Source organism: Barbus barbus, assembly GCF_936440315.1.
Source record: "Barbus barbus genome assembly, chromosome: 15".
Lineage (NCBI taxonomy): Eukaryota > Metazoa > Chordata > Actinopteri > Cypriniformes > Cyprinidae > Barbus > Barbus barbus.
The window spans coordinates 17,518,652-17,546,050 of record NC_136743.1 but is presented as its reverse complement, the minus strand read 5'-3'; the positions used below and the strand labels follow the sequence as shown (position 1 = coordinate 17,546,050).

The following is a 27,399-nucleotide window of genomic DNA, read 5'->3' as shown; positions in this document are numbered from 1 at the left end:
GAAAGCCAGCTAAGCAGACAGCTGGACTTCAAGGTCATAAGTGACGTTGCCAACAAAAAAGTCAGACAATGGGATTTCAATTCATCCTAGGTGAAGTGACATGAAATGTCATCAAAGTTTAAAGATCAAGCAAACCAATATACATCTACAATAGAATTGATGTAATAAGAATTATTTGCATAATTTTCATAGTTATTTCAGTGTTCATTACTGATCAAAATTATTTTTTGTTGCTTTACTGTTGCTATTTATTTGTTATAATATTTGTTTTATTTTTGTGTATTTTTCTTGTGCTGATGTTCAGTAAAAAACCTTTATATGCATTTATTTGTTAACTGTTTTGTTATTTTGTAAGAAACACCTATTAGGATATGTGTGGGTCTCCATGCTTGTATATTGTACAGTATATGATATGTGTGTGTGGGGGGGCCATATCAATATTTTTTCAGGGGGCCCCCAATCCTCTAGCTACGGCCCTGGTTCTTGGTACCTTCAAAAGTGCGAGAAGATTTTAAATGCCCCAAAAAATTATGTATTGTTATTTCCTAGAATAACTAGGCAGAGTATTTGTTCACTTTTATTGTAGCTTCAATACATGTTTCAGCTTTATTCACAGTAGGAATATGATCAAATTCATTTCAGGTCTTTGAAGTGAAAGTTTAACACAATTGAAATGCATGGTGAGATGACTTCTGTTTTGTTAATGCAGTAGGTATTAGTAATGACAAGCACAAAAACAACTTTAGCCTAATTTGAATGGACAAGAATCTTACAAACACTTTAACTGCTGTATATAACGTGTGCATATACTTGTATGTTAATGGAGTCAGAACAGAGTATCAGTTCAAGAGAAATTCCTTTGTGGTTCTTCTAATTCCTCATTTGGTTCTTAGTAAATTAGTTTAAAAAATACACATAAATGTGTTAGTCATTATTTGAAATCCATACAGTTCTTTTAAAATAGCAGAACATAATTTCTTTGCTCGATGTACAATATGAATCCTCTGTTGTGTTGCAAAAGATTGCATCACAATGTGTGAAATCCCTAATAGACACATTTTAAATATAGCTACAAATGTTTGTCAAGCCAAGCAATATAATTCTGTACTGCCCTTATTCCCACAGAAAAGTAGCAGGGCCAGAAAGCAACGCTCACACAGCCATGAAAACCATCTTCGTAATGTTCGTTAGTGACAGAGACCCCTGCCAGCTCCAGCCTGCGAGCATACATCATCCCATCATCCCTCAAAACATCATGCTCACCGGTCATAATATAAGTACGCGGCACCATACTCAAAACCTCGTCCTCCGCCAGTAATGGAGCAGCTCTGGCATCCAGTAACGCTGGTATATCCTTTAAGATACCTGGAGAGCCAGTCACCGGAAACACAGGCTTATAATTTTTTATCAGTCGTTTGGGTAGGAGAGTGGTCCAGTCCAGTTTTGAATGGGTCAAGGACATCAGGTTTTGGTCTTGGGCTGTGTGGTTGTTTATTATAAGGGAGTGCACAAGGTCAAAGTCGGCACCTAGGTACTCCAACCAGAAACGGGCCATTAGCCTGCGATACAGGATGGGAACATTGTGGTTCTGCTGATAGGAAGCTGTGTTGAAGTCTAGCGCCTGAAGCACTGGGTAAACCAAGACCTGTAGTTTGAATTTTACAGAAGTAGTGTTGTCTATTCCAACCTATTGAGAGAAAGAGAGAAAGGTTACTTAGCGTAACCATCTCACTAACTAAGACTGGGTTAAGGCTCCAACAGTTAATTAAATTTAGAGGACCAGTTCATCCAAAAACAATATAATATTTTAAAATATCCCAAGTCTTAAGTCCCATATGTAGCCCATTTCTGCCACAAAAGACAAAAAAATAAAATAAAAAATCATGCATTGGTCAATCATAATTACATTTACATTTATGCATTTAGCAGACGCTTTTATCCAAAGCGACTTACATTGCATTCAAGTTACAGTTTTTTTAAACATTTTATCAGCTCTTGCTTTCCCTGGGAATCGAACCCATGACCTTGGCGTTGCTAGCGCCATGCTCTACTATTTGAGCTACAGGAAATTTAATAAAATGAAAAATCATAAAATGTAAAAATTATGAGATTTAATGTTTAAGTTATAAGATAAAAAGTCAAGATTAAAAGACATAAATGATTATGTCATAATTATGGCATAAAAGGTCAGTTATGAGATTCTACAGCGGTGGCCAAAATGATTAGAACATATAGGCTTGGAACAACCTGAGGGTGAGTAAATAATGACAGAGCTTACGTTTTTAGGAGAAACTTTCATTTTTTAGCTGTATCCGAAATCGCCCCCTATACCCTCAAATAGGGCACTATTTGAGGGGATAGCCATTTTTAGTGGTGTCCGAAACCATAGTGGACGTTCTCGAGTGCACTCATTCAATCCCACAATGCACCGGAAAAACGAGTGTACAACCGATGTACACAGTGTTACCAACAATTTTGTTGCTAAATTTAGCAACTTTTCAGACTACCCTAGCAACTTTTTCTTCCAAAAGCACCTAGCAACAAGTTTAGCTATTTTTTATATTTATTTGGCAACTTTTGAGAAGTGACTCAAACAATAAAAAGGCATGCATTTTCCATCTAAATTACACAAAAAGAGGAAATTAAAGATGCCTAGCAGTACACACAACACGTGAATTAAGTTAGCTGCTATTTGCAATTGTTAAATTTAATAATCATAATAATAATTGAATAATGGAATCATTGTTCATTTATGATACACATTACTAGTAGCTTGTACATGCGATTGTTGATCAGTTAGTACACCGTAAGAAACATATCTAGAAAAATGAAAAATCAATAAAGAAAATTCCTTCATATTAACATAGTATATTGTGCCCTGTTTTTACAGACTTTTCTTAAAAGTGTAGCACACTAACTACTAATACACTGCTTAAAACTACAATTTTTCAGAATGTGTAGTTTTACTAGTTTACCAGCTAATAAAAACTTAAATTGTAATCGTTCGAAACCTGTAAGTTTATTAATTCGTTGAATTATTGAACAATTAAATTCTGTATTTAAAATACTTATATTTTAATATTATATTAGCATTTATATTATTTTACGAACAAATCTATATTAACATATATAAAATATATTTTTGACTGAGATTTGATGTAGTGACACAATTCTGCATCGTGATTACGTAATGACGTCACTGCGCAATGACATCACAACATCATTTAGCAACTTTTGGCCATAGATATATATACTGACTTTTGGCTACAAATCGACCTTCCTTTAGCAGCTTTCCCCATTAATGCACAGTGAGAGTCGCGCGCCAAATGAATTCCCGCGTCTCGCCAGAAGATGACGCCCCCGGTTGAATCCATTAATTTTAAAAGCACTCATCCACGGCATAATATGCTACACCGTAATACAACACAGGTACAAATTCATTGTAAATTGATTATGTATTGTTTAACTAGGGGTTATACATAATTTCCGTGCCAGAGTTGAAGATAAATCCTTCAATCTTACTACTGGAGCTGCCAGTTTCAAATGATTACTAAACAGCAAGCAAACTATGCAAAAGCGGCAGTACTTCCGGTCCGAATTCACTCACTCGTTTTCATTCACTCCTTCAAGTGAACTCTATGAGTGGCCTAATGTATAGCGAATAGTGAATGAGGGTATAGGGGTTGATTTTGGATACAGCCAATGTCTTTAGCAGAAAATATGACCTTAAAAGACACATGTGATGACATGATATTACAATATTACATCATAAGGAATCAAAGTGAGTAATAAAGCGGAAGTGTACCCGCTGAGCCACTGCGGCGGCCAGGTTTCCTCCAGCACTGTCTCCACACACTGCCACTCGCTCCGGATCGACCGAATACTTCGCCAGTATTTCTGGCCTCAGGAAATGCTTAGCGGCCCTCACACACTCGTCATACTGCACTGGGAAGTGCACATCAGGAGCCATGCGATAACTGCACAAAATCAACACTTTGCATAACTGACCAAAACCACAGATTCATTTTCTCTTCCCATTCGAATGAAAGTGTATACTCACTCCACCGTCACAACCACTGCGTCCAGATCAGCTGCCATCTGTCTGCAGAGACTGTCATATGACCCCAGCGCTGATGGCAAATAAAGCAGTCACATGAAAACACAACTCACACGTAATCCAATGAATATAACAGCAGGCTTCATCAAGAAATAAATATAATGATTCACAAGGAAACCCTTGGACATACTTGGAGCGCACAAGGCCCATCCACCTCCATGGATGAACATAACTGATCTCCTCAGCTTTCCGTCCTTTCCAGGAGGCTGGTATACACGTACACGGACTCCATCAAACAGGATATCTTCAATTTGGATCTCTTGGTTTGTGATTGGCACCAGGGTCTCAAAATGAACAATGGCAGAGTTGATAACGTGGACTCTATGGCTCAAACCCAGTGAGTGTGCAACATCTCCCTACAAAACAACAGGTCAGTAATCCGTGAACTGAACTAACCGTTCCCCTCATTATGGTTTTGAAATGCAGTTTGCATGATATTTTTGGTGCATTCACAAGGAGAACAAAAGCCAAGGCATTGAAAAAGAGAGAAAAGTTCATGAAGACAGTGAATAGGGAACATTTTCATCCTGCCCTTGGGTATTATCTATTGTGTTGCCAAGTTGGACAAAGTTCATCCGAACAGGCAAATCAAGGTCATTCTTTAATATGTCTCTTCAAAAACAGATGGTCCTCTATTAATAGCTAATAATGGATGTTGTCTATCAGGTTTTATGCTGTTTATACAATGTAATTGTATTAGCTCTGCTTAGATTTTGTACTAAATGCAGCAATAAGTTCAATTTCACTTAAGTTTAATGACAAAACCAATATAAATTTTTGTTGTTATTTTGATTTTGTTAAAAAGACATATGACCTCCAAGTTAGACAACAAAGCCTGCTATTTCATTTTAGCATATAATATAAAAGCTTTCCAGCCAATCAAAATCATCCTTTCTTCAATTCACCTGGTGTACTGTTTAAAATGTGCTACTTACCATCATCACAACTCCCCGAAATGTGGCATCCAACACCATCAGTTTCCATGGTTCTGAGATTGTCCTAGGCAATGGGATGTAGATGTAATAGGCAACAGCTATTGCAAATAACAGGGTAATACCGCCAAGCAACTTCATCATGAAGTGATGTCTCTCTTCTTTTCTCTCTGCAGCTATTAAGGGGTTAGACAATATGACATTGAGCAATTCTACAAAGATTTTTTGGAAGTTACTGTTACTTCCTGTGAATTGTCTTATAGCATTCTGGGAAATGTAGTCTTTATTCTTTGTACAGAATCCCTGCATACTGTGCTTACATAGACAATAGTGTAAGTATAATACCTTATTTAATGCACATTCATTCTCACTAATGAGGTCATTTCAGTTCATTTCATTCAACTGATGAGCAAAGAATTTAGCCAGAATCTACAATATTATATAATTTCATGCTCCAATACAAACTTTGTAATTTTTAAAAGAACAGAAATCTTGTTAAAACTACATTTTTAGTGTAAATGAGTAATATGACCTTGTTGATTACTGGTGTTGATTACTTGTACTCCTTGACCTCAATAGTCATATCAAATGTCCACCACTAGGGGTCATTGTTGTTATGAGAAAAACCCTCATATGACCACTTACATCTGAGGATTATAGAACATTTGTTCGGTTAGACATTTAATATGAACAAATATTAATAAACATTGCTGTGACAAGTCCCGGTTAGTCTCATGCAATACATGTAACAGGGTGTTTTATAAGATGAATAAATAGAAAACAAGTAGATAGAATAGATAGAATAGAGAGCGAGTGCTATTGTTGAGGGTCAAGTGTAGATCTTTAGCCGTTTCTTTAAGATGATCGGATCGAGTTAGAGGGAACAGTTAAGGTAAAAGTCTGTGAAAGTGATTGTATGCCTCTTTGGGATAGCACTATAAAGTTCACTTGCAGAACTTGCAAGCTTCTGGAGGGCACATAGGCCTACATAAAATTATCGGTAGGCTAATAAACACACACACACACTAATTTTGTGTAATTCAATCTACAATTAAGACAATTCATTTTAATTGTATTTAAACGTAATTGTTTCCAAGTAAATAAGTAAAAAGCCATATTGGCCAATAGAGCAGCACTGTTTATTATTTACCATGATAAATAATACAGACAGCACAATGCTGATACAGTAAATAGTAAAGTAGTAGCAGTGACCTGGTTAGAAAAGTGCTCTCAGAAGCGCATCTGATGTTGCATTTCATTACAGCTGACGAAATGGATTGTGTCACAAAAATGACATATTTAGCATATGCCAAGTGAGTGAGGTCTGTGTTGAGCTGAAAACCAGACAGGTTCTAATGGTAGGTTTGACGTTTACCATAATCTCTCCTCACAACAGTCCATGCATGCAGTGCATGTGCGCTGAGCTCTTCTGTCCAAGCCATCCCTAGCCATTCAGGATTTTTGTTACTTCTTTGCAGTGATTACTGTAATTGGAAAAAGACTGTGGCTAGCTCAGCGAGGACTGCCAAGTCAGGGGAAAAGAGCAGCAAGGGTTTCTGCAATACACCGGGCTCTTTGGTCTTCATAACTGTTGTTTCTGCATTATCTATCATCCCTCCCCTCTTATTATGAGACAATTGAGGCTTGCAACTGTTTGCTTTTGTTAAACGACTTTGGTCAGAGAAGAATTGGAAATATCTGCTGAAGAGATGTCAAGGATGGAGTGACGTTTGAACCGAAGAACCCATTTCAAACTAAACTCAAAAAAGTTCTCAGTAGTTTACAGATAGCAGAGCTATAACTTTATGAGACTACGTTTCTTCGGGATAGCTAGCATATGGCTATTACTGAAAGTACTGTTAGCCTGTGGCCCAGATACCCATAATAAATCAAACATATTCTAAATGGATTCTAAATGAACATCAGTGGTGTGAAAATAATTTTAACGAGACCAAAAGTATTATGACTAGGATTATATGAGGCTTTAAAGGACTGAAAAGCAGAATGATGCATGCTCACTGGTTTCAATGGTCCTCACACCACATACTATCAAAAACAAACACTGCTATCTTTCTTTCTCAGAGATACTGTGTCATGTCAGTGATTAATCTTAAATCAGATGTCTAAAGAAAATCAGATTGGTTTAAAAGTCAAAGGATCAGTGTGCTTACCTCCAACCTCTCAAACACAAAATGTCATGAGAAAATTCAGCTGTTATTTAAGAGACGTCATATCCCCCACAAATGATCATGGCAGTCACTTCTCTGAAGGTGTGGATACATACCAATGACTAACATGAGGTTTACCCTGCTAGAAAAACCAGGTTAAAGTGGTCAAACTGGTTTTGAACATGGAAACTGGTTAGACCAAGGGGTCTTGTCAGATTTGCCTAATTGGTCAACCAGCCTTAACCAAGTTGAGCTTGGCTAGACCTTGGTTATACCAGCTAATTATAATAAATAACAAACTAGAAGTGAAAATGTGCAATTGAATGTGCAATATTTCTACATGACCCAACCCTAAAAACAGGTTTTGGTGACATATAACTGACAATTTCAGTCAAATTGATTTTGGTGTCCAAAAATCTTAAACCTGAAAAACATGTAAAATCAATAAGAAATATTTCAGGTTAAGATTTTTAAGATCACTCAGAAGTTAAACTGTGACATTGACGTGACTCTGTACAGGCGGTCAGATGTGAGATTTTCCTTTTATGAAAGCTCAAAGATGCTCTTTGGATCATCTCAAATCTTGCAGGAGAACATAATCATCAGGTTTGACACAAAGTTGAAGAATTCATGTAGCAGGAGTGCCGCTGTCAATTAAGCAAAAACCAAATACTGAGAAAAATCAGATACTGAGCTTTTAACTAAAATTATGCTGATAATACAATTTGTAATGGAAAGCCAGATTTTCAATTATAATTATTACTAGTAGAGTAGTGTAAGACTTTTGGACCCCACTGTATTTTCCGTGTTCTGCAATTTATTCATTTTTTTAAATATTTTTAAAGTTACCTGACAATAGTTTTTGTTTTAGTACAGATGAAGATGAATAGGCTGAAATGTTTCACTCCCTCCTCTTAAAAGGTGTTTTTTGGAGAATTTGTTCTCTTCACACATAACGGTAACTCTATTGTTCTCAGAGACTATTTGAGTGAAAACTGACAGTGACATTATCTCATTGTTTAGACATATGATATGAGTCAAGTAAACAAGTTTTAGAGATTTTTTTTATTTTATTTGTTTTAGATTTTCAGTGTTATAGAGCTTTTGGATGGACATAAGGCTCCTCTGTTTGGACATCAGTTATGAGCACTGAGACCAGCAGTAGTGTTTGAGGTCTGGATGTTTTATGTCCCCAGTTCATGCCATTCCTGTCCTGTTCTCAGACAAGGTTGCAGGGTTCTCACTGGTGAAAGGTACAGCAAGGGGACAGTGACCCTTTCTGGCTCTTCTTTGGCTCCAAGATATGCTCAGTGTTGACAGGTTGATTGATCTGAATCTTGTGTTGAAGAGACACAGCAGATTTTGAGAGGTCAGGCTCACATAGACTGCGATAAGGAGACATGACCTCTTGATACACAGATATCTCACAATAAAACTTTCAGTAAAGTTATTGATGAGATTCAAATTAATAAACAACTTTCCACAAATTAAATCACATTCAGAGGTTTGGAAATGATCTAGAGTAAGTTAAAGGTGCCATAGAATACATTGATACAGTATTTTAAATTGTTCTCTGATAGCTACATAGAAGGTATGTGGCTTAGGTAAGGGCAAAAATTCTCCAGAAACGGTTTTACATTTGCATTTACAACCCTAGGATTTCTCCCTAGAATGAAACGGTGTGTTATTGGCTTATTTGGAAGGGTCATGAATAATAATTTTGAGTTCTGCTCTGATTGGCTGTTTCTGGCTCATTTCAGTAGCTCACACAGCAGGAAGGAAACACAGGGAGGAAAATATATATTTCAATACTTACTCTCGCAGTTATATCGTTGGGTAATTATACTGTTAATAAAATGCGGGGGACAGAAACTGCTTTCAAATGCAAGATCGCTTTTTACTTTCCCTTTCGCTTTCGAGATTCGCAAGAACTCTTTTATACTATGGAATGGCAGTACTTACCACACATTTTACAAGATCAGATGCTTGTGGTGCTCAGGATCAGTAAATCATTCGCCATCATCCTCAGTCATCTCTCCTTCTGTTTATGTGGTAAGTGAACTCTTATGTACTGCAATGTAACAGGCTACCGCTAGCAAGGAGCTAACCATGTCCCTTCAGTGGCTCTGTTATTTTATTAGAACTCATTATTTGCTTTCCGTGCCTTTCTGAATACAGACACCAACCCATCCCTGCACTTCACACCCCCTGCATGGCCTGGAACATAACATTTATTTCCATAATCTGCCATTTTCTCTGTTGTCCGCGCTTGTTTCTTCACAATACCTGCAGAACTTCTATGGTTCGTCTGGCGGCTGGCCTACAACATGGGCGGGTATATGCAAATGTTGGGGGCGTAACTATTAGTAATTCTGACTGTTACATCACAGTCGGTGGTATGTTCTGATTCGCCTATTTTTCAGTGGTCTTTTTTTATTCACAAGATTTACATAAGGAGGAAACAATGGTGTTTGAGGCTGACTGTATGTCATTTCCATGTACAGAACTCTTATTATTCAACTATGCCAAGGTAAATACAGTTTTCCATTCTATGGCACCTTTAAAGCTTGGCAACATGCATTTTTATTTTATTTATTACGTTAATTTTCTCACCAAAAATCCCCAAATTAAATACAAATTTGTTTTATTTTTTAAAATACCTGCTGGATCTCAATACACTGATGTATCATAAAATTTGAAAGGTTGTTACTCCATTTAGTAAGCAAAACACCCCATATCACATCAATGGAAATAAACAACTGTAAAAAGACTCACACTTGCTTTTATAAGCTTTGATAATGGATATTGGCAAAGCCATGGAAGGCAAATTCAGGGAAACACCCATGAGAAGAGATGTGAGACAACTAGAGAAAAAAACTCCCATAATTCCCTTCACATGGTGTTACTTAGATCAGTAACACTTGGCCCTCTGAACAGCTTGTTGAAAAAGCAGGAGGCTTATTTCTCCATATGGGGCATCCTTTATACACCCTGAGCGAGAGACTCAGATTGTTTTACTCACAATGACATCATCTCTCATCATGTTCCTCTGGGCTGGAGTTTGCACTGCTGGCTCCAATCAGCAGAGAAACATCGGCCAACCTTCATTCACTGCAGCTCCATCTGAGAGAAGAGAGAGGACAGATGAAGTCACAGGAAGTCCTTAAAAGTCAAAAGGCTCCTTTGTCCAGGGCCTTACTGTGCTAATACAAAGCAGAGCGACTTTAATGAGTTTTTGAGTTTAAAGTTCTTTGATACCCCTATTGGCAGCTTTGACTGAGAGTCACCGTGCTCTCGTGTCTCAAGAGAAATGAAATTTAGAATCTGAGCTCAGATGATTACTCCTTTAGGCCCCACTGTTGTTTAAAGAAACAATTGACCCCCAAAATTAACATTCTGTCATTTTTTACTTACTCCATGTCATTGCAACCCTGTATGACTTTCTTTCTTCTGTGAAAATCCAAACAAGATGTTTAGCAGGATGTCTGAGCTGCTCTCTTATTAAAGTGATTGGGGACCAGCTGTCAAACTCCAAAAAGGTCAATATAAGCAATGTGGAGAAGGTTACTTTGGAAATGCAATAGGTTACAGATTACAAGTTACCCTATTTAAAATGTAACGTAGTGTAACTATTTAAATTACTTTATCAAAGTAATGTAACTAATTAGATTTGATTACTTTTCTAAATTTATAATGAATGTTTTCAGCTGTTTCAAACCAGGCAGTGTAATTACAGTAGTACTCAACACCGATTACTGTCAGACTTTCAGAATCCTTCATCAGTTGAATTAAGATTATAATAATTTAATTTTTATAGCACAGCCACAACAAAATCAGACTTTAACACCTCGTTTTACTTTGAGATCGTTCTGAGTTTAAATGCAGTTTTAAAATCATAACAAGATATAGTTTAATAGCTATGATACTGTTTTTGAAATCAAATTTTTGCATAGCAAATAATGTCAGGAAACATTGGCATCTAACAACGCCTAAGAAAAAACAGTTAATCTTAAAAAAAACATGAACACAAAAATTCTCAGTAATTTAAACTGATTACAGTTACATTCATTTTTTAATTAAATTACATGTAGTTACTCTCCAATACTGATCATAAGAGTATCATAAAAGTAGCCCATGCAATTCTTTTGCTACATTCCAAGTCACATAATAGATTTTTGTGATGAACAAACCAAAATGTTATTCATTATTCACAAAAAAACCTTGCTTGCTTACTTGTATGGTATGGAAACAAGCAGCTTGGACATTCTGCTAAATATCTTCTTTTTGGAGTTCCACTGAAGAAATAAAGTCCTGCCAGTTTTAAAAGACGTGATGAGGATGGGTAAATGATGACAATAATTTTAGCTAAACCTTTAATGTGGAATTTGTTTTAGAAGCATGACTGCATTTAATTCAAGACAGTGCAGTGTTGATATCCAAATGGGCAGTTGTTTGGTCACTACACGCCAAAGCTAGTTTCCATAGCAGCAGAGTACACTGGATTCTGGTAACAATGTGCGGAAATGAAGGAATCATGGAGTATTTGACTGAAAATGCAAATCTTAAAATACCATGTTCTGTCATGGTTATGGATACTTAGCTCATTAAGGATGTGCAAAATCAATGTAGCCTACCTGCAACCTTCATTTAGCAGCTTCAGTTACAAATTTCTAAAAATATAAACATATAAAGGAAGGAACAGAGCGCAGAGGATCAGTAATCCAAGCATGACAGTGTCTTGCAAAATCTAAAAACATGTAGAAATAACCCTCAGGCATCCCAGCCAAGCCACGCTAACCTGCACCTGTCTTCTCATTCATATGTCAAGATGAACTTGTACAAACAGGCAGAGTTGATGTATCCCATTCTTAGCTCAAACCAAAAGCCCTAAATATAGATAAACACATTGAAATGTGTTCATATTTTTCTGAAATATGTTTCACACATAGTATGTACATATACACCTATCTGTAGTTAGTTTTTAACTCACAATTATGATTTAGTATGCCATAATTTAGATTTTTATGTCAAATCAATATTTTAATAGTATCATAAATTTGACTTTATCTCAGAATTGACTTATGTCATAATTTTCTCTATTTAACCCCTAATTACGATTTAGTAGATAATGCTTTAGACTTAATTTTATAAATAAAGAAGAATGTCTGTTTTGAAGAACTGTTTTTGACTATATTATGGAGTATTCTGTCTATTTACGTTGTGAATGCTCTGCAGACCAAAGCCACTTGAGAAAATGAGTTCAGGGACTGGCTAATTAACAAATAAATAAAATTAAATAAATGTAGCATAAATTCCCTTGTCATTTTAGGTGAAACATAAAGCGTACTTAATAAAATGTTGGAAATAACGTCCGTAATTTTTTTATTTGCCAAACGACAACAGTTTTCATCAAATCTGAGTTGCAGAGGGATTCGGATGAGCAGATCCAAAGACACCACGCACCATAGCTATAATAAAAGTTAATGGGGTCCAAAACAATACTGGATCCCCCTAACTTTCACCGTATGAACAAAATACACAGACATTTAAAAAAAAAAAATCTTCTTTTGTGTTTGACAATATAAAGAAAGTCATACAGGTTTGGGGTGGGTTTTTTTTTTGTCTTGAAAACTTTTATCCATTTCTACCATAGCCTTCAAAATTCAATCAGAAAGACTTCTTGCAGAAAAGTTTCTTTCTTCTTATGTTATGCCAAGAGATTTTACCAGAGAAGGTGCTCCACTGTCCCTATAGCATCCGATGTAGGCAGAGAACACACACATACACACACACACACACACGTTTTGCTTTTGTTTTTCATCTCCGGCAAATAAAGAGGTGTGCAGTCTTACATTCCTGTCTCCGAAATCAACACGAGAAGAGTTACAACTTGCAGCTGTCGTTGAAAATGTCTTACGTACACACACATACATACTAGTTGAATGTTTATTGCAATTACAGTGTCTATTTATTTCTTTGAATTTACTTTTTTTTCAATTGCTAACAAGCATTGTTCAATACTGAAACCACATTTTCAAAACTGTTCATACAGTCTGCATTACCAACATGAATCTCGGCCAAAACACCTCCAAAAACACTTCATATAGGTCTCAAAATAAGCTTGTTTCATCATATCACTGGGAACAATTCTCATTCAGAACGCATACATTTCATTCATAACACACTGATCTAAAAAATACTAACAACAGGGAGCATTACATAAACGATGAACTTTTATCTGCGAAGTTTGAATGATTTGTCACATTAGTATTTCTTTATTGGTTAAGAATAACATTTCATTTTACTGACTGTATTTCAGCACAAAGAACGAAAGAGAAAAGCAGCATTTCCACCCTATTTCATTATATACATAAAACAAAAACCCATAAACATTTACAAAATTTACATGTGAAAAATAAAAAAACAAAAATAAATATAGAAAGTGGAGAAAAATATATATATAAAATAAAAAAATAAAAATTCTGAAGCAAAAACTACCATAAAAAAAAACAAAAAAACAAACATAATCAGTCTAGTATAATGAGGTACTGTATGTGCAGCATTGAAGTCCCAGCTGCTCTAGGGGGTCTTTCTGTGTGGAGTTTGTATGTTCTCTCCATGTTGACGTTGGTTTCCTCTGGGTTTCTCCCATAATCCAGAGACATACAGGACAGGTGAACTGGAGACTGTAAGGGAGTATGAATATGAATGTGTGTGATGGACTGGTCATCAGTCCAGGGGGTTTTCCTGCCTATGACCCAGGAAATGCTCCAGCCTCCTCATGACCATACATAGGACAAGTGAAAATGTATGGGATGATTGGATGTTCAGTACTGTGAGGGTTCTAGTTCTCCCTCTCTATGCCACTCTTTTTTCCCCACCAATGTGTCTTCCTTGATCCATGTTTCCAAACAAAGTCATTCCATAGCCATCCATTAATCAAAAGGTATAACCAAAAAAAAAGAAAGAAGAAGAAGAGTCTAAAAATAGGACATCTAGCTTGCCTTTCAGCTGAAATTGCATTTAGTTGTGTTTGGAATAATTATTATTCAATTTCATAATAAATATTCTGCTAAGATTTTATATTTCAATATAATTCCTGCAGAAATGGACAGTTTGCCATCATTCTGATTTGAATATGCTTTTATCAGTTTTGAAAGCAGTTTGTTAGTGTTTTAAAAATGTGCTAAAAATGTATAGTGTTTTGCATGTTGTGGAGTATAAATGACAAAAGTGTTTGTGGATTTTGAAAAATGTGGTCATTGCATGCATTTTGTCCGAAAGCAATGAAAAATGATTCACAGTTTGGTCCATATAGACCTCTGTATCGCTGAATGTGTGAACAGTTTTCTGATGTGGCTTCAGTATTGAAAAATGCTTGTTAGCAATTGAAAAAAACTGTAACGGCTGTACTAGACTTTATGTGTAGGTTAGCATGGTAGATTGTTAAAAACATTGTTAGAAACAATAATTTCTGTCAGGATGGTCTGTTTTGCAAGTCAGAGAGGGTTAAGTGAGAGGACATGAGGAGTGTGTGTAGGGTACACAATGCTCTTCCTCACTCTTGGTCCTGTGCCAAACGGTGCCACAGTTGAAGGAGTTACACACAAAGGATTGTTTCATGGAAGTGAAGGTACGCTTGTACAGTCATCCAGATCAGATTCCTGCAAATTCCACACTGACACTCCCCAAGGCAAGCTGCCCTTATTCCGCTCCAGATCTCCATGTAATCAAAGGGCTGATGGAAGAAGATTCAGTGTAGAACAGAGAAGATCTTTCACTTCAAAGCTGTTTTTGATGTCTTCTTGTTAAACATGACATATTGATGAAACGCGCCATCCAAATACGAAATATATGGGGTTAGTCATTTCACCATCGACACACAGTAACTGATTAGCATTAGAATTATGTGCCTGTTAATGCTATTATAAACATCTTGACAGTCATGTTGTTCATAAATGAACTGCTGTCGCAGGCTCTGACAGGATTCTAGCAGTTCTTTCTCTGCTATTGTTGTTATCTCCAAAGCGGGATCAGAGCAATAGAGGCGAGAGAAAAGAGTGATATAAGAGGGAGAGGACAGTGATAGTGGAAGTTGATGGTAATGATAGTGTGGGCTGATAAAGATCAGACAGGAATTGTAAGAGAAATGGGCCACCAGCCAGGGGAGTGTTATGGTTTGATCCCTACTGTTGGTGCTTCGAAAGTCAGGTACTGTGATCCCTTAAGACATTATCATTTCCAGTTTGCCTCTGGGATCATAGTAGTAGCACTAGCCTTTACTTTGAACCACCTGTGAGACATACATGACAATAATTCCATTGTACCAGGGCCTCACTCTTCAAGAGGGGAGAGGAGTGATGTAAGAGGAGGGAAGAGTGTTGCATTTTCTTGGCAGAATGGTGGCGCTGGTGGCGGCTGAGGGCTGAACAGGCAGCCTGCACGGTATTTATGGGTGCTGGAGCAAGAAGCAGCCTGGCTCAGAGCCTCGCACACATCACTGAGGACATTCATCATCAGCTGAGAGAACGTCGCACCCATTCTTCAGCTGACAACCTTCAGCAATGCTAGATCTCAGCGTCTCGCTTTGCATTTTATTCTGTTATTCCCTTTTATTGCTTCTGCTTTTTCAGCCCATGGTCAATCTCCATTCAACTCTCTGTTTGCTTTCAACCTCAATTTCTTTAGGTTTTCCTGCATGTTTTTAAGGGTATGTTCAAATAAATATCCAGTCCAAAGGGTGCTTCAAATGAAATTGCTATATATCACTTCACCAGAAGTTGAACAGTTATTGCATACAAGTTGACTAACTTGAATGTGATCAAAGGCAGTATGCAAATTATGAAAAGGGCCTTCAAATATGTCTTATTAGTTCTCTTTTCTTACACAAATGTACTGTAAATGTTTCATCAGAGGTTTTGACAACCTTAGTTAACTTTAACTAAACTAAACTTGGTAACACTAGTTGCTTATTGGCATGCCTATTAGTAACATATTGGTTTATTAGCACTTATTAAGCACAAATTCTGCATGAACATATTCTGCATCCGTAAATATACCTAATACTTGAATTTAAAAACTACCTTACTCACTATTAATAAGCAGCAAAGTTTATTGAGGCAAGTCGTAATTAATGGTTTGTTAATAGCGAGAATTGGACCTTAAAATAAAATGTGACCTTAAACTTTAGTTATACAAAAGTTAGGGCCCTTTCATACCAACAATGTCAACTATAACGGTAATAGAGTGTTATGTCATCTGTCACCATAAATGCTTGAGCTCTTAAATTGTGTGAATTATGATTGGCTAATTTTTTGTTTTATCGTTTTGTTAACTCTATCAAGTTTACATTTTTTGTCTCTTCTGATGCTATTGATTATCAATTTTTATATCATTTTTTTATCACAAAACATTTTTAAGATACTCAACGGTTAGCTAGCTAAAGTCTTTGTGTTTTCCGAAATGCTTGCCGCCGCTGTTTCCTCTTGAGAAAACTTTCTTCGTCTTAGTCTTTCCACGCTGTATTGACTGTCTCGTGGGATTTATTTAGTTACCAGCTTATTTAATGGCTCACAGAAATACAAAATGTGATTCATCAGTTGTAAATGATCCCTTTGAGGTTTGTTGGCTGAAGTATTGTCTGAGTTGCCAGTCCTCCAATAGAGCAGCAGTCCAAAACCGTAGGATTTATGTGTTTGTATTCTAGTCCATAGTTCGGCTGCAATGCACTTTATTTCAAAGAAAGAGGTGTTTTAAAGACTCACAGAAAAGAGGTTTGCATGTCTGTCTGTGGTCTCTAGTTAGTGAACAGAACAGCAGCTCGAAGACATTTTAGGTAAACCAAAAAAGGAGTCATGCTGGTACGTCACATAACCCACTTCCTGAAACAAGGCTGCTTTTCAGTTCATTTGTTGGAAAAAAAACCCCACTGCATAAGCTTACTCAGAAAAGCCATCAGTCAAACAAGGAAAGGTGTGAAACTGACGGAGAGTGTAGACAGCTAGCGTTGATAGTTGATGATGCTATTTTCAAACATGTTATTATAGGACCCTTACATTTTGAGAGATAATTGTTGTTTTTGGCTTGCGATTCCGTATATATAGTGCCATAGCAATTACGTATTACATAAATGCCATTTGAAAAGGTCAAATAATAAAAACTGCAGCCACAGAAAGAATGTCTGTGCTTAGCTAAGGAGCCTTTCACACCAAAACTGGCACTGCATCAGCGTGATAGAATGAACACATCGCCCTGTGCCATTTCATGTCCAGCTGTGTTGGTGCCATTAGTCTCGACAGTAGCACATTCTATTTCAGCCTCATGTTAACACGTCGGATCATCAGCTTTTTATACTTGGGATTTGCAGGCAGTTCTGAAGCATGTTGTGTAAGTATAGGATACTGTCCACCTACGTGACTGCCCAGAATTTCCAGTGTACCTCATAAGGCCGATTCTGTCATCCCAGAGGTTGAGAAAAATGTTTGAATTAATGTCAATGTTTTATTAATGACATTCAAAGCCAGACTGGTGTAATGCAAGAGAGAGCAATACTGAAATTGAAACACTGGTACTTCACTCAACATAAATTTTCATATGAAAAAAACTGTGTGTGTGTGTGTGTGTGTGTGTGTGTGTATATATGTGTGTCTCAGGGCTCGATGTGGCTGTGGCTTTCAGGGCCACCAAGGCATTGGATCAAGAGCCTTTGATTAGGACTGTACTTTCTGGACTCAGCAGCTGGAAATACAGGCTGCTGTCATCCTGCAGGCTACTAAAGCAGACACTTAATAAGTTATTCTGTATCCAGCAGGCTTAAGTCACTGTTATTCTTGGCTCAGACAGAATGAGGTGTACCTTTTATGAACTTCCACCGTCTTTAATCGGTATTTTCTTTTATAAAAAGAAAAGATTTCGGAAACAAATGGAGTGAGAAATTATGAATGAAGAGTTTGATATGCATTGATCATTCAGATTCAGAATATGCACATCTTCAAAGTCTTACAAGTGGAAGATTCTTTTCTACTTATTAGCTTGCACGTTGTGGCGGGGTGGAAGGAACACGCAACAGCAAAACTCAGGTGAAAGCCCCGGAGGGTGGATTTTATTAATAAGTGCTGAGATACGTGGGTGGTGACGGTGGGTTGGCGTGCGGTGGTGCTTTCAACCATGTCCAGGTGCGGGTGAGTCCGTGGGGTGCTCGTGGTGGTGCTGAACGGTCATACACTGCTGTCTGGGGAAGAGAAGAGAGCGCAGAGTCAGGTCGCGAGCTTATGGAGAGGTTTCTCACCCTTCCTCTGTGTGCACGCTGTTTAAATAGGGCCAGGCTGATGAGGGGCAGGTGTGGCCGATCAGCCCGTGATGAGTTGTGAGCCGGTGCTCCTCGGGAGTTTCCAGGGCAACGCTGATGTGGACTCGGGACGCTCGTCAACCATTTGCAGCAGGAAGGGGCAGCTGAAGTCCGGGGCTCGCAGGACCGGCTCCGAGGTGAGCGCCGTCTTCACCTTTTTGAACGCCTCCTCCGCTTCAGGTGTCCAGCACACCTTGTCCGGCTGCCCCTTCCTGGTCAGGTCTGTCAGGGGGGCGGCTAAGGAGGAGAAGTTAGGGATAAAACAGCGATAGTACCCTGCCAACCCCAAAAAGGCTCGTACCTGGGACTTCATGCTGGGTTTCTGTGCGGATCGCACTGCCTCGACTTTTTTCTCTTGGGGTCGGATGAGGCCCCTTCCGACCTGGAAGCCCAGGTACCTCGCCTCGGTCAGGCCCAGGTGACATTTCCGGGGGTTGGCATACGCAGCCGTACGCAGCTCCCTCAGCACCCTCCGCAGACGGTCAAGGTGGTCTTCCCAACGAAGGGAAGGGTCCGGTACTGCCAGTGCCCACCGGGGGTGCTGAAGGCCGTTTTGGGTTTGGCTGACTCAGAGAGGGGCACTTGCCAGTATCCTTTCTTTAGGTCCAGGGTGGAGATGTACCGGGCCCTTCCCAGGCGATCGAGGAGTTCATCCACCCGAGGCATCGGGTATCCGTCGAATGCCCAGACTTCATTCAGGCGGCGGAAGTCATTGCAAAAGTGGAGGGTGCCATCTGGCTTGGGTACCATGATGATAGGGCTGGACCAAGGGCTGTTCGATGGCTCAATTACCCCTAACTTCAGCATTTGTTGGATCTCTTCCTCGAGAGCCTCTGGGACTCGGTAGGGCCGTTGCCGGACGATGACTCCGGCTGGTGTGCGGATTTCGTGCTGGACGATGTGCGTCTGCCCGGGGACCGAGGAGAACACATCTGGGAACTGACCCAGGAGGTACGGTGCAAAAGACGGTGCTGCAGCTCCGTCTTTTGAGCCGCCGAAAGCTGGGGGTTTATATCTACTACGACGGGGTCCACAGTGGCGAGGGCAGCTAGCTGGTCTCTTGTCTCTATCCACTTCTTGAGCAGGTTAATATAGTAGAGTTGGTCTACTCTTCGCCGCCCGGCTGGCGGACACGGTAAGTGACTGGCCCGACCTTTTCGGTGATGGTATACGGGCCCTGCCAGCTAGCCAGGAATTTGCAGGCGGAATTGGGGACAAGGACCATTACCCGGTCTCCAGGCTGGAACTCGCGGGGCTGGGCGGCTCGGTTGTACTGTTGTTGCTGCGCTTGTTGGGCTTTGGCGAGGTGCTCCCGGACTAATGGCATGACCCGGTCGATCCGTTCCCTCATTTCTTTTACATGCTCGATGACTGAGCGGTGGGGCGCAGGTTGTTGTTCCCACGCTTCTTTGGCGACATCCAACAGCACTTGGGGTTGGCGCCCAAACAGCAGCTCAAAGGGGGTGAAGCCAGTTGACGCCTGAGGAACTTCCCGAATCTCGAACATTACGTAGGGGAGCATGAGGTCCCAGTCGCGCTTGTCTTCGGCCATGACCCACCGCAACATTTGTTTGAGGGTCTGATTGAACCGCTCCACGAGGCCGTCAGTCTGGGGATGGTAAACGGAAGTCCTCAGTTGCTTCACCTTAAGGAGGCCACACAGGTCAGCCATTAGCCGGGACATAAAGGGAGTCCCCTGGTCGGTCAGTATCTCTATGGGGATGCCTACCCGGCTAAAGAGCAGGAAAAGCTCTCGGGCGATAGACTTGGCGGTAGCCTTGCGAAGGGGCACTGCTTCGGGGTACTGGGTAGCGTAATCCACAATCACCAGGATGTGTTCGTGGCCGCGGACAGACTTAGGCAACGGCCCTACGAGGTCCATCCCGATGCGCTCGAAGGGCACCTCAATGATGGGCAGTGGAATCAGCGGGCTTGGGGGAGGTTTTCGTGGAGACGTTCGTTGGCAGGTTGGGCAGGCCTGGCAAAACCGTTTGACCTCGGCTTCCATCCCGGGCCAGTGGAAGCGGCCACGGATTCGGTGTGTGGTATTTTCGGCCCCGAGGTGGCCTGCCAGGGGGTGCGAGTGTGCCAACTCTAGCACCGTTTCCGTCTTTGTCCGGGGGTACCACCAATAAAGTCTTTTCCTTCCCCCTTCGCTGTGCAACACAGTAGAACACGCCGTTTCGAACGATGAAATGCGGGAGAGGATGGGGCCCCGGTTGAGCCTCTTTACCCTCCACCACGCGCACTTGGGCCCAGCAATGCTTTAGGCGATCGTCCTCGCGTTGTTTTTGGGCAAATGACCCGCCCTCGTTCACCTGTTGGAATAGATCGTGGTAGATGTTAGTATTAGATTGAGGGGACTCACCATCTCTCCCGCTGTCCGAGGCCAGTAGGGCCGGGCGTCTACGAGCTTCTCTCGCCAGCCTTTTCCGGCTCCCTTTCGTGGCGACGGGCTGTACGGCGGCGGCCAGCAGGCGGTCGAATCCTGGCCAGTCTCTCCTGATAAGGACGGGGACCGGCAAATCCTTTACCACACCCACTTCAAGTGGCCACGCGCCAGGGGAAGCGGAGACCGTCACTCTCTGGGTTGGGACGTGCCGTGTGTCTCCGTGCACGCAGGTGATTGGTAAGGTAGCCTTGGTCTCGCCGCGTGGCGTGAGGATGCGGGACTGGACCAGGCTAACCACACTGACGGAGTCTAGAAGACCTGGGAACGGGCGGCCGTTACCTTTCACCTCTGCTTCCGGAGCCCCCCGGGGCAGGTCGCGGTGTACAATACAGCCGCCAGCCATGTCCTTGCGGGAGATGCAGGATCCGCTGTGGGCATCGGTTCGTCCTTTGGGGAGGGAGCCGCCGGCCTGGCTACTGATCGCAAGGTGCCCTTCGGCGCGCGTCGCTCCTGGACCACCCTCCGGGGAAACGGCCTCGCTTGCGCCCCAGCATCCCGATGTTGGGCAGCATCCGCTAGCTCCACTGCGTCAACGAGCTCGGCCACGGTGGCGGGGCTCCGCATCCCGAACGCTTGGCGGTGAGACCGCGGGAGGGCTTGGAGGAACCGGTCGATGACGACGCGCTCCGCTACTTGGGCAGCCGTGGGGTCTCCATCGAGCAACCAATGCCGCGCGAGGCGGGACAGTTCAGCAGCTTGGGCTCGGGCCGGGAGGCGGGGTTTGTATTCCCATTCATGAAAACACTAGGCGGCGCAGACTGAGGAAAGCCCCAACCGGGACAGGATTTCTCTTTTGAGCTTGCCGTAGTTTTTTGCCACTTCGGTCGGCAGGGCGAAGTAGGCTCGCTGAGCCTCGCCGGTGAGGAGGGGCGCCACCAATTGTCGCTCTCCCAACCCTCCTGGGTTGCCGTGTTTTCAAACATTTGGAGGAATGCCTCCACATCATCGTCAGCCGTCATCTTGAGCATTATTTGGGTGACTTTTGCTCGAGGATCGGGTAGCGGAACGCATCGTGCAGCTGCCGTCCGCTCAGTCTGGCCCTGTCGAGCGGCAAGGTGTTCCGCGATCTGTTGCTGGCGGATGCTGACCTCCGCTAGCCGTTGGAGGATTTCGTCCATACCAAAGAACCGGGGAGCAGCGGGCGCCTGGCAGAAAGAATACAGAGAAAAAAAAGCTTTGCTGGGCGATCGTAGGTCGGTGTTCCTTCCACCCCGCCCACTAATCTGCCCGCATTCTCCACCAGTGTGGCGGGGTGGAAGGAACACGCAACAGCAAAACTCAGGTGAAAGCCCCGGAGGGTGGATTTTATTAATAAGTGCTGAGATACATGGGCGGTGACGGTGGGTTGGCGTGCGGTGGTGCTCTCAACCGTGTCCAGGTGCGGGTGAGTCTGTGGGGTGCTCGTGGCGGTGCTGAATGGTCACACGCTGCTGTCTGGGGAAGAGAAGAGAGCGCAGAGTCAGGTCGCGAGTTCATGGAGAGGTTTTTCACCCTTCCTCTGTGTGCACCCTGTTTAAATAGGGCCAGGCTGATGAGGGGCAGGTGTGGCCGATCAGCCCGTGATGAGCTGTGAGCCGGTGCTCCTCGTGAGTTTCCAGGGCAACGCTGATGTGGACTCGGGACGCTCGTCACAACGTGTTGCCAAAAAAGTAAAAATATCTATCTATCTATCTATCTATCTATCTATCTATCTATCTATCTATCTATCTATCTGTGTGTCTCATTTTATTTATTCTGAGTTTCAGCTTCTAAGAGGTGAGAAGAGGCGTAAATGTGTTTTACATATTAAACTCCAATAGAATTCATAGTGGAGTGCAAGAAATCACATCCCTCCTTTAAGATGAGGTGTCTGTATCACCTTGAAGAGACACCTTTACAAGATGTTGATTGGGTCTAATAAAATGTGTGCATTTTCAGTTTTCTCTGCTGGGGGTATGAGCAAGGGGTGAGTGCCACATGTAAAGCTGTCATTCTGAGTGTGAAGTTGCACTGGCAAAGTTAGAGTTTTGCAACACATACAGTAAACACTAATTATAACATGCTTTCTGACAACTATAAACCTAGTTTAAACAAGCAGCAGTTTCTCTTGGCTCCACTCTGCTCTGCCATTCCACTGCACCAGTTCTGCTTATCTTCTTTGATTGTTTTTCATTCATTATTTACACTTGATAGAGTGGAACAACCATAACAACTGCCTTAATTGTGCTTCTCTGGGGCATGGATTTAAAGTCCTCCCTCACATCTAGTGACCTGAGAAGTTTTACACCATTATAGAACTAGGAGGGTTAGAGTGTAGCCACAAATCTGTGCTCATTAAAAGGCCATGAGAAGAAAGATCATGTTCATTAGAGTCATTCTGTGTGGATCAGAGAACATTTTACTCATACAGCTTTGAGGCAGAGCAGTGGGGTCATCTTTCACGGCTGGGGTCCAGCTCTCTGATGTTGAGGCCTTCATGCTTCAGTGCTGACCCCTGACATGGAAGCACAATGGCTACTGTGTTCGCTTGCCAGTGGGCAACAGCAGCCCAGTGGCCTGACTTTGACCATCTCTCATAGTGAACAATGAAGAACGGGCAGTACACCAGATTCTTGACATTTAGTCCTCTTCTTGAGTAAAAGAGCTCTTTACTTCCTTTCCGTCTCAGCAGCTGACTCCTCTGTCTTTCTCCACTCTCTTTCCCACCGGCCCCTCTGAGATTTAATTGAATCCTGATGGTGGCTTTGCTCCTCTCTGTGGCCCGGCCAATTTTGATATATATTCCCCTCCCCTTGTTGATGTTCCGTCCAAGCTGTAGGCTGACTGCAGACGCAGATCACAGACAGCTGTGACTAAAGGGGAGGGGCCAGATTAATTCAGTGAGCAGATCTGGGACAGCAAGACAGTCCCAGAAAACAAACCAAGTCACTGGAAGTTTTGGCATACATTTGTATGGAGGACAAATAAATCCGTGCAGTTTGAGTAGCACCACATACAGTAAATGCTATACTCTGAGCAAGCATAGCAGGAAAAATTTATTTTTCTCTATAGTGGTTGCACTATATACATTTTCCCAAATAATTTCAAGTAAATTGAAGAGATTACCTTTTCAGCAGAAATTGCTGCAGCGGTGGAAATATGTGGAACTGTGGTGTGGATTTCACCATGGAAAGCAGAATATTCCATAAATGAAAGACAGAAATCTGCCCGTCAGACATCTGTCTTTTTGACTTAAAATCACTTTTGTTGCATCCACTCAAGCTATTTCATAATTAAAATCAGTAGCAGGATGAACTCCTAACCTTCACCTCAAGAAATCCATTGAAATCTTCACAAACATTCACTTGATTCACTATAGCTAGACTTTTGCAATTTAAATAATTTGCTTTCTCTTGTGTTCTTCTCATTTGGATAAAAGTACCTGCTAAACAAACAAATGTAATTCAAATTGACCTATTAGTGTCATTCGGATGAGGGTCTCAGAACCAAAAGTCTCTAGGAATCTCATGTCCCCTGCTGCAAATGTTGATTTTGGGTGAGGGGCTAACTTTGTGGCTCGATTTACTGCTTTCATACTGAGAGAAAGCCTTTTCCAATGAGCTCAGCTTTTCTTTAAACATTCTGTTATTTCATTTGCTTGCCATATGGATTCAAGGGCAATCTGTGACCTGTTTTTGTAGTGCGATATATATTACAAACTTTCTAAATGTATCTGATTTAGTTCAGAGGAATGCCAAGTGTGATTTGTATGGATGTTATTTTATTACTGAAAGTCTGTCTTGGGGAATATTTTCTGAATATATAATGCAATATATCAAATCTTGATAAAACTTAGACACTGACATATTGGCGCAGTATATGCAAGCAAATCCAGAAGTGTGCATTGGACTCTATTCTTAAATGGCTATAAACATTGTGTCTGTGTTTTGACATATAGCAGGAAACCTAATGCATTCTTGCATGGGGTTCAAGAAAGTTAGAATACCTTCCAGGACTTTGTTTACATCAAGTTATATATATAAAAAAGAGCCAAAAATATAGATCAATATATTGCATTACAGAAATGATTATAGAGAGAGAATGTTTATAGAGGGAGAAGGTTTAGAAATGGCTCTCCTCAGGAACAGACTGTGCAACATTGTCCATTTGGGAGGCAGACAGTGCAGTTTAACAAGCTGTGAAATATCTGGCATGCAACAACAATTATATATGCACATTAATGGTAAACATTGTGCTAGTCCTGCAGAAAACCAAAAAATGGTCCACAATGAAAAGAAAGATGAATACGTAGTTCATATGCTTTTAAACCTTTTGCTGGAGTCATAAAACATTACAGTTTTTTAGTTGCGTTTTCCCAAATTACACTCCAAAATGTGTTTTCCACCCCTATTATATTGATTTTTCTTTTAGCTACAAAGCTGTCTTCTAAATTGTGTTTGAATCTGACAGCACTTGCATTAAAAGCTTTGGACTGTAAAAGCTTATCTCTTTGCTGTGACCTGTTTTTGGGGTGCATCATTGTTCATCCAAGTGTTTCGGAAATAGACACACTGGATTCCTGCCCCAATCGCGCCGTAAGACAAATGAGTCCCTGTCTAGCTGTCTCTTTGGGTCATGACATTGCTACATTTACTTAGTCTATGACTAAGTAAAACTGTATAATGGAGAAGCTCTTACTTGGAGGGTAGTGTGGGCCTGGGGTGAGAAAATCGGCTGGTGGTGACTTTGTGACAGTTGGAGACTGAGGAGGGCAGAGGTGGTGAGAGATGAAGGATCTCTACTTTCATCAAGAACATGGACCATAGAATTTCAGGCATGACTGGGACCAAACCCCTCCATGCACTTCTCTCATGAAAAATGTCTTCTCCGGTAACTGATGTCTGAAGCAGGCTCAACTGAACTTAACAGGCCCATTAGCTTTAAATAGACCTGCACACCTTGTCAGGTGCCTGTATGCTCAGTTTGAATGCTCATTATTATCTGTCGTGAGTGACGAGAAGAGACAGCCAGGGGGCACGGAGATACAATAAATGTGTGGTTGCATAAGTGTGTCTTGCTCATTATTTGTGTGGTTTAATCTTCTGCGCTTCATTAAAACTTTACAGCTAAGCAGCTAAGCTGAGTTTAGATCCTCGTCAATGGATTGAATTCATACTTTATGGAAAAAACGTCAAAGAATCTGTGGCAAGTGGTCAAAGAGTTTGTGATGAATTACAGGCGAACCATATAATACGGTTTCTACCTACATGCAGAATGATTGGTGAGTCATGGCAGTGACAGATTTAGCAATTATATCTCACTTCTGCATTGATATAGTTACTCTATTTATCTAAATCTTTTCAATGGAATTCGTCGGTAGGTTCATCAGAACTGGAATTTATCGGTTGGATTTGAAATGATATAGATAAGATAAAGACAATGATATGAGTTTAAAATGCAACATATTTGTGCTACATAATGAGTTGCTAGTTACTGAACATGGACATTTCAATGGATTTTGCAACTTAATGTTATCATGAATACGTCTGAGATATATTGCCACAATTAAACATTGCATAACCTTTACAAGAAATGTACATATTACCTGGCTTGCTCTACAGCCATCTGTTTGAATAATTTTCAGAACGCGTCACAGAATTTGGATGCACTGAGAAAATCTATTCAGATATGAATCTAAACATCCATGGATTCTACATATTAATACAAAATATATTAATAATGGTGCATTATGTGTTTAGATCCTTTACAGTGATTTAATTTACTGAATTTCATATCTGAAAATTCTAAGAATAAATAAATAAATAATGTGTCAAACATTTATTATAAATAATGGTAAACCTAGCATTTATGTCAATGAATGTTGAATAAACGGAGGGCGGGGGACTGAAATCTTGACATGTACAGGGGCCCAGAATCCCTATGACGCCCCTGGTGCTCACCACAGTCAGAAAATTGTACACTTGGTGCAATAACAATATTTTGCACACATAAATTAACATTTTTGTTTTTCTGGTGTTTCCATTAACAGGATCTACATAACCAAGGGAAAATAGGCACAATTAGCCTAAAATTATAATAAACAAAAAATAAACAATTAGCCAAATCACACACATACACACACACACATACACACACATTTAGCATTCACTGTAGTTTTGTTACCTTGTTGAAGTCATCAGCATGGAAAGAGGGCCTTCAAGATCTATCTATCTATCTATCTATCTATCTATCTATCTATCTATCTATCTATCTATCTATCTATCTATCTATCTATCTATCTATCTATCTATCTATCTATCTATCTATCTATCTATCTATCTATCTATCTATCTATCTATCGTTCTGTCGTTCTCTCTGGCTCTTAGGTAATCTGTTTCTGGTAAGCGTGTATAGTGTCGCTGTTT

General features: G+C 40.7%; 1 protein-coding gene across 2 annotated transcripts; it reads right to left on the bottom strand.

Annotated features, from left to right (window-relative positions):
- Positions 1-565: 565 nt before the first annotated feature.
- On the bottom strand, positions 566-27,373 carry LOC306881509 (neutral cholesterol ester hydrolase 1-like). Of its 2 annotated transcripts, XM_079435653.1 has the most exons (7): positions 27,158-27,373; positions 10,240-10,340; positions 5,053-5,225; positions 4,248-4,473; positions 4,061-4,130; positions 3,806-3,977; positions 566-1,687 (listed from the first exon to the last, which is right to left on the bottom strand). In XM_079435653.1, exons 3-7 carry the CDS (start codon positions 5,191-5,193, stop codon positions 1,070-1,072), a joined length of 1,227 nt encoding a protein of 408 aa, XP_079291779.1. In that variant the 5' UTR covers positions 5,194-5,225; positions 10,240-10,340; positions 27,158-27,373; the 3' UTR covers positions 566-1,069. The 2 variants fall into 2 exon arrangements, with proteins under 2 accessions (XP_079291779.1, XP_079291780.1); XM_079435654.1 differs by lacking the exons at positions 10,240-10,340; positions 27,158-27,373 and adding an exon at positions 7,221-7,337 and having other exon boundaries at positions 573-1,687.
- Between the last annotated feature and the right edge of the window lie 26 nt (positions 27,374-27,399).

Coding starts and splice junctions, on each gene's coding strand:
- LOC306881509 (XM_079435653.1), bottom strand. CDS start 5,193: ATGATGAAGTTGCTTGGCGGTATTACCCTGTTATTTGCAATAGCTGTT. Junction 4,131..4,247: donor ATGGGCCTTGTGCGCTCCAA/GTATGTCCAAGG, acceptor ATTTGCCATCAG/CGCTGGGGTCATATGACAGT. Junction 3,978..4,060: donor GCAGTGGTTGTGACGGTGGA/GTGAGTATACAC, acceptor GATTTTGTGCAG/TTATCGCATGGCTCCTGATG.